Here is a 7930-nt window from a genome sequence, read left to right as displayed (position 1 = left end):
TCACTGCTCACACACTGGTGCTGCTCGGTGCCAGCCACCAACAAAGCCAGCAGAACACAGAATCGTTGAGCAGCACGAAGATGAAGGGCACGTCCAGCTCCGTGGACTAAAACCAGAAAGCACTGATCCTCACCGGTAGCATGAATGTCAATTTTCAGTATCCTGAATGTCAATTTTGGAGCCTCAGATGCTCCCGAAATCCCAACCATCGCTAAGCAAGGTGCGATACAAAACTCAATTCCGCACGAGGGATAAACAGCGCCTGTTTGCAGGGGCAATGGGGCGTTACTGGGCACGAGGAGCTCAACCTGCCACGGTTCCAGGCTCGGAAGGCAGCGTCACCACAAAACCGGCCGTCAGCACGTCGCCTCAAACTCGTTAACTGCTAAATCCGGAGGGCAGCCGCCCCGCACACGGAACCGGCCGGCAGAGCCCGGCACCCCGCGCTGCCCCACGGTCCGACCCGCGGCGGCTCTCCGCGGCAGACACGTACCAGGGCCGCGTGCCGCTCCGCCGCTCCTCATACCGGGCGGCCGGGCCTCCAGCGCTCCGGGCCGGGGGGCAGCACGGCCTCCTGCCCTGCGGCCATAGCGCCGGGCGTCCGCTCAGCCCCGGAAGCGCACCGACACCTTCCGGAAACGGAACCGACACACCGGGAACGCCTGGACCGGCGTTGTCCGCTCGGGGCTGCTCCGCTCCGCTGCCCGGCTCGGCGCGGGGAGGAACCTCGAGCCGCCGCTCCTCCCGCAGCCCCGGGAGGGATCGGCTGAGCAGCCGCGGGGGATTTGCCCATAGGGCGCGGCTTCGGGGACTACGCAACAAGGAGGCGGCTGATTGGTTGGCGCCGCGCTGCGAGCGCTCCGATTGGCTGAGGGGCCGCGGTGGCGATGTCCGCGTGGATCACGTGCGTGCCGCGGCGCGCCGTAGCGGCCGGGTGCCGTTTGCTATGCAGAAAATAGCCGCCTAACAGCGTGCGGAGCCGCGCCGGTCGCCATGGCCTCGGGACCCGGAGCCGCCACGCTGAAGAAGTGCCTGGAGGTGCTGAAGGACGCCAGGAACGACAGCGAGCAGCTGGCAGCCCTGCTGCTGGTAAGGCTGCGTCACCGCCGGGCCTGGGCCGCCGCTCGTCGGTCCCGGGAGCGCCTAAAGCCATAGCGAGCTTCTTGCTATTCCTTGTGAGATTGAGAGCCACGTTATTGAGGGCAACGAAGATGATCAGGGGGTTGGAGCACCTCCCCTATGAGGACAGGCTGAGGGAGCTGGGCTCGTTCAGCCTGGAGAAGAGAAGGCTGCAGGGTGACCTGATTGCAGCCTTTTAGTACCTAAATGGAGCCTGCAAACAGGAGGGGAATCAACTCTTTGAAAGGGGAGATAACAGCAGGACAAGGATAAATTGTTTTAAGTTGAGGCAGGGAAGGTTGAGGTTGGATGTCAGCGGGAAGTTCTTTGCTATGAGAGCAGTGAGGTGCTGGAACAGCTGCCCAGAGAGGCTGTGATGCCCCGTCCATCCCTGGAGGTGTTCAAGGCCAGGTTGGATGGGGTCCTGGGCAGCCTGGGCTGGTATTAAATGTGGAGGTTGGTGGCCCTGGCATGTGGCGGGGGGTTGGAACTTCATGATCCTTGAGGTCCCTTCCAACCTGGGCCATTCTGTGATTGTCTTTGCTTTCCAGGTGACCAAAGCAGTCAGAGCTGGAGAGCTGGACTCAAAGACCCGCCGCCAGATCTTTGATGCCATCGGCTTCACGTTTCCCAACCGCCTGCTGAACTCCAGGCAGGCACCACCAGGCTGCCCCGAGGACACATTCAGGGCGCTGGGCCTCACCCTGCTGGCGTGCTTCTGCACCGACCCGGAGCTGGCCGGCCACTCACAGATCCTGAACAAAATCCCAACCTTCAGCGACGTCCTGCTTTCCCCCTGTAACCCGGACAGCACGTCCATGGTGGATGATGCATACCAATGCCTGGCTGCTGTTCTGGCCACTCCCAGGGGGCCCAGGGAAATGGTGACCAAAGGAGCCGTCTCTGCTCTGTGCCAGGCTTACACGAATGGTGGTTATGGCTCTGAGCGTGCCCTGACGCTGCTCTCGGGGCTGTTGGCTGTAGCAGAGGTGAAGTGCTGGCAGAGAAATGCTCCGCACCTCCTGGCTGTGCTGAGCAAGCTCTCTGAGGAGTTTGTCAAGGCTGAAGACGTGACCAAGTTTGAGCTGTGTGAGCTTTTGCCTCGCTTCATCCCCCTCTCACCACCACTTGCTGAACTCTCACAGGGCTCTGAGAGCATCTGTCAGCTTTACAAAGGGCTGGCCAGCATTCTGGGCAGTAAACTCAGCCAGTCACAGCGGGACCCTGCTCTGAAGCTTGCTGCCAGCCTCGTGCAGGCCTGTGGGTCAGAGTGGATCCCAGCAGGGAGAACTGGCAGCAAGTTCCTGGCCTTGCTGGTGAACTTGGCTTGTGTGGAGGTCCGCCTAACCCTAGAGGAGCCTGATCCCTTGGAGGTGGAGGGGAAAAAAGAAGTGGTAACAGCCTGCTACGTTCTTATTGAGATGGGGATCCAGGAGTGTCTGAAAGAAGAGGAATCCCTGCTAGATGAAGCACAGAGAATGCAGCTCATGAGGATTATGGAGGAGGCATTTGGAGCTGTAGTATTTTACTTGAGACAGGTAAAGAACTTTTAAGCAAGGAACACATTTGGTGTCTGTTCACTGCGGATTTTTCTGGGAGGCTTTTAAACAGCTCCTAAAGTGCTTCAATTGGGTCCTACTGGCCTCTTACCCACATGCGGGTACAGCATGATGCATCCAAGCTGATAGATCACAAGATAGCAAATGAATAACTCAGTGATTACTGTGATTCTTGTTCTTATATTCCATCCTTTTCCTACCTCAGAATAAGAGAATCAGCATCTACTGTAGCCACAGAAGTCCAGACTTGCCCTAGCAGCTCACATTCATAAGCTGCATAGACCAAAATATGCATCTTGGCCCACTGTGCTTTTCATCCTTTTCTATCAGCTGCTTTCTTCTGTACCCAGGTTAAAGAGGAGGAGCTGCAGGATCCTTTTGTATTTGCTTCCGTTCGAATCCTTGGAGCTTGGATGGCAGAGGAGACATCCTCCCTCAAGCAGGAGATCTGTGAGCTCCTGCCTTTCCTTGTTCGTTATGCCAAGAAGCTTTTCAAGGAGGGTGGTGCAGCAGAGAATCTTTCCCAGGCAGCTGGGCTGGTCAGCAGTGACAACTCCATTTTAGCCCAGGATGCTCTGAGGTATGTATTTTAAGTACAGAGCTGGTGCATTTCAACACAAAATAACTCTTTTTCCTGTGTCCAGAGAAATGCATCCTGCATTTAGGTCAAGTTCTTGTTGATCCTTTGGTGGGAAAGAGGTGACTGGAACTGCCACAGTGCAATGCAGCTGTCCAAGCCCTCCATGTGTGACTAATGGGAGATGGCAGCTGCTCACACAGACTGAGAGGCAGGGAAAAACTTCTGCAAGTTGTGTGCAAGTTGCTAGGCTTTAGCGATAGCAAGCAGGAAAAGAATAGAGTCTTTGTAGAAGCAGATCAGCGCACATGGGCTCTTCTGTAAGATTTCAGCACATTTCCCTCAGGCATAAGGAACTCACCACTGTGTTCCTGGTTGAGCTGATTTTGAGAGTAGTTTCTCCTTTCCTTTCTCCCTGCAGTATCAATAATATGGCTCTTTTTTCCTCAGTTTGACGTAAATCCAGGGCTTTGACCCCAGCTTTTACTCTACCTTTTGTTTTCAATTTTTTTCCACCTTGCAGACTTCTGCTACCTGGATTTTGCCATTTAACAGCAGAGGACAGACCCAGAGACATCCTCATCGCAGAAGGGGCACCAGCACTACTGTGTGATTACTTCCTGCATCAGTGGGGGGTGCTGAGCTCTCAGCCTGGGTCCCTGACCAGCACTGAGATGAGTCTACAGACTTTATGTGGGATCTTCCTTAACCTGGTTGTGACTGCACCAGACCTCATCAGGTAACAGAGCCACAGAAGCTTGTTTTAAAACTGTCAATTGGAAGGAAGAGGATGCAATGAGAGATGAGCTTCCAGGATCCTTTAAGACGCTTGCACTGAAAGTGATATCCCTTTTCTCAGTGCCAATCTCATTGCTTTTGTTAATGCTGCCTTTATCAAGTGTGTCTGGCTCTGCTCAGGAAGTTTCTCAGAGTTTCCTTTCTCTCTAGGCAGGAGAAAACTTTCTCTTCTTTGATGGACACGTTGCTGAGGTCTCTTCCCTTCCTTCTACCTCAGAAGGATCACCTGGTTCTAGCAGCCAACGTTGCCACTCTGGGCTTGATGATGGCAAGGATCCTTTCAAATTCAGCAGGTAAGAAGCATTCCTGGTGGCAGAGCTGCACATTGCACAGACTGAAGACCCCAGAATGTAAGGGGAACAGCCCCAGTTTCACGTAGAGCTTTTGTCATTGGAAGTGTGACAAAACCAGAATCCCAGAGGAGAAAGCAGTATGCAGGCTGAATGGCTGGGAAGCAGCGTGGAGCACAGTATTCTGCTCTCCCTGAAAGCCCTGCTGCAGGCCAGCCCACCAAAGGGTCCCTCCTTTGGCCAAGTATTTTATCAACTCATTTGTTTCCTCTCTCTTTCAGTTCTTCAGAAGTCTGGCTCTGCAAAGGAGTTTTTCAAAGCCACCATTTGCTTCTTGTCCCAGGCTCACACAGCCCAAGCAGACCCTGGTAGCCATGGCTTGGCTCTGGCCGTATCCCCCGCCTACGTGAGTGCCTGGGATGACATCCGTGAGCTCTGGTTCCTGGGGATGCAGGCCTTGGCCAGCTGCGTGCCTCTCTTCCCCTGGCTGCCAAAAGCTGTGCTCCAGGCCCAGTGGCTGGAGGAGCTCTCAGAGTTACTGACACGCATCACTGCAGCCTCGGTGGATTTTGAGCTCATTGCTGCTTTGCAGGCTGTGCTGGTTGAGCTGGCCAGAGCCAGTGAGCCGTGCAGGGAAGTGATCCTGTCACACCATGGGGAGGAGTGGGCCAACCTTTATGGGATGGCAGCTCTGGAACAGTGTCTGTCCAAGCAATAAAGAGCCGTTTTTCAGCAGCGCCCTGGTGTGGGACATGAAGCCAGACACCCGCAGCATTCCTCATGCACCTTTTGGTGCCACTGAGGACAAGAAACATTTAAGTGACCAACTTCATAAAGTCAGCAATGCAGCAGAGCTCTGCAGGATTTTCTCTGTCCAGAACCCGACACACAACTATTGCTGTTTCAGAACATTTCCAGATGTACCTCATTTATCTTCTGTCAGCGTTTTGTTTTAAAACCAGATCATTTGACTATTAAAGAGGTTTTCTGTTCCTTTTCCAAACATGCAACACTGGGATTTCTGCCCAAGGCCCCGAGAAGTTTCTCTTTCTCTAACACACTTCCCAATTTTGGCACCCTTTCAGGATGTCACCTTACTTTCTGCAAAAGCCCTGCGTGTCACTGAAGTGGTTTTGCACAACGGGTAGAAGACTGCAAAAAAAGCAGCAGCAGGAAGAGCTTGAACTTTTAACAATAACAGCAAGGATAACTATGAAATTCAGCAGCAATCTGTCCCTTCCTAGATGTGTGGGGGGTGCAGAAAGGCCCTTCTGTTCACATCCACGATAGTGCCATTGTCCCAAATTCACCCTGTAACAGCTGCACGAGGCTTTGTGGTGCTTGCTTACACTCTTTGCTGCAGGGATGGATGTGCAAGGGTTGCTTCCTGCTCTTGCAGGGAAGAGGGGTCGTTCAGCCTGCAAAAACCTTCCCTGTTTTTAGACCTTCGGGTAAATGCTATGAAAACAAAATCAAGCAAACTACACCTCAGCAGATGGAGAATTACCGTTTGATTTATGGCAGAAAGAACCCAGGTGTAAAAGCACACGCACCTGTACGGTAGAGGAATAAACCATCAGGGCTTTGTCAGGGTGCCCTGGAAGCAGAGGCAGCCGCCTGGCTGGGGCAGAGCAGGAGCTGGACGAGCCGAGGATGGCTTCACCCAGCCCGCAGCTCTGCCAGCGCGTTTCGAGGCTTTTCCACCAGGTGTCAGCATAGGAGCTCTGTGGGAGAGGCAGCCCGGCTGGCAGCTGGACGCGGCACGGATTCTGCTGCCCTGCATGGTTGGGGGCTGCGGGATGGGATGATGGAGAGAAAAACAGGCAGGGAGCTGCCCCGAAAGGAGGGCTGACTACAGGGAGCCCAGCTTAATGCACATATCCAGCTCAAATTCATCAACACCAGCGCCTTACATAAGCAGAGAGGAGGCATCTGCTGTTGATCAGGTATCTTCCTGATCTCACCAGCTCAGCCCTGAAACGTTAATGCAAGTTGAAACAAAGGTAGGTGCTACCAGCAAGCAGAGCAAGCCAAGCAAGCAAATGAGAGTGCTGGAGTGGGAAAAGAGCAAACCTGGTGTGCGTGGGCTGCAGGCCTCCCATCCTGCCAGGAGCAGCTCATCCTGCAGCGCAGGGCGATAGAAACACGTCTCAGAATCGTCAGGAATAAAATAATCATCACAATCCAACCCATCAGATGCTTTAACCTCAGCTCTTCTCAATCCCACACAGCGCAATGCTTCCAACCGAAGGCTGTGGGCTTGCTAATCAAAGGCTATCGTTAGCATTAATGAGAGATAGGTGGCTGTATCAGCAGGTGGGAGCTCCCCAGTGTCCCCAGCTCAGGGATGTTTGTGTAATGCTGGGCTGACAGCATTAGCCCCACATTGACCTGGCCCCATCCAGGACCGGAGCAGTCCCACACCTCAGGTCCTTCCCTGTTGCCTTCAGTGCCCAAGCAAACTGCCTGCTAACACCCAGCTGTGCTCCCTGGCAGCAAACCCAGAGCCCCAGAAATCCTCCAAGTGCTGGGCAGCAGGTTTGAGCTGCATCAGTCCCAAATTCAGCACAGCGGCCCATGGTGTGAGGACCATCCAGAGTTGGACCCGCTCAGGGATGCTTGGGACACAATGCATCATTTTCCTTTCTGTGCCATGAAACGCCTTCCTGAAGGCCAGCAGAGGACAAGGTGAGGATGAGACAACCCTCTGCTCAGCCAGAGCCCCCTCCGGGCTGACCCCCTGCCCAGACTGACCACCTCTATCTCCAGGCTGACCCCCCAGGCTCTGGCAGAGCAGCACCAGCCCAGGAGCAGCACATGGCCTCATGCCGTGGGGCTCTGCCACCCAGAGCTGTGTCCACCTGCAGGTCTGCCAGCGCTGCTCGTGGTGCAAAACATGGGCTGCAGCTGGGCTGGAGCTCTGAAGGCGAGCCGCACTGAGCTCTGCCAGCCCAGCTATGGGTGCTGCAGCCAGGAGCTGCTGTGCCCCTCACAGAGCAGGACTGCAGGACCTGGGGCAGGCAGCAAGCAGCGCGTTGTCTACCAGCCCATCTGCAACACCGGGGCGAGCTCTGCAGGAACCAATCCCTTCCCACAGCTTGGACAACATGCAAAAGGCCCCAAAGGAGCAGAGGCACATCCGCCACAGCTAAAATGTCACCGTTCCATTGCAAGCCCTACCTCGGCGTGTTTTACCTCGCCGTGTCTTCGTGTCATCCCAAGAGCACTGGCAAGCAGATGAGGACTTTCCTAAGGCTGCTCTCTGGCACTGCAGGAGCCTCGTGCTGCAGGAGGGGATGGGGGCAGGGAGGGTCTGCCCAGTGCTGCACGTTCCCATTTGAGGATGGAAGCACAATTTCCCCACTTGCTGCATTCTGCAGGTTCACCTCTCCCAGATGAATAAAGAGTGGGCATTATTGAGGGACTTCTAAGAATGAACTGGAACATCGCTGCGAAATACAGCATGTCCAATCCGATTTTTCTCAGCAAATGAAACGGATCTGGTGGAAAATAAACACGGGACTTTCAGGAGCAACGTCCTTGAAAAGCATCGGGGTGGGGGGGGGGAAGGAAAGATGTGAGCACAT

General features: G+C 54.7%; 1 protein-coding gene across 1 annotated transcript; it reads left to right on the top strand.

Annotated features, from left to right (window-relative positions):
- Nucleotides 1-993: 993 nt before the first annotated feature.
- On the top strand, nt 994-5161 carry NCDN (neurochondrin; the record flags this gene model as incomplete). Its single annotated transcript, XM_079545974.1, has 6 exons — nt 994-1089; nt 1671-2657; nt 3029-3258; nt 3779-3994; nt 4204-4346; nt 4625-5161. 6 exons carry the CDS (start codon nt 994-996, stop codon nt 5059-5061), a joined length of 2109 nt encoding a protein of 702 aa, XP_079402100.1. The 3' UTR covers nt 5062-5161.
- Nucleotides 5162-7930: the final 2769 nt, after the last annotated feature.

The sequence above is a fragment of the Tetrao urogallus genome (assembly GCF_951394365.1).
Source record: "Tetrao urogallus genome assembly, chromosome: 23".
Taxonomy (NCBI): Eukaryota; Metazoa; Chordata; class Aves; order Galliformes; family Phasianidae; genus Tetrao; species Tetrao urogallus.
This window is presented reverse-complemented; position numbering and strand designations above follow the sequence as displayed.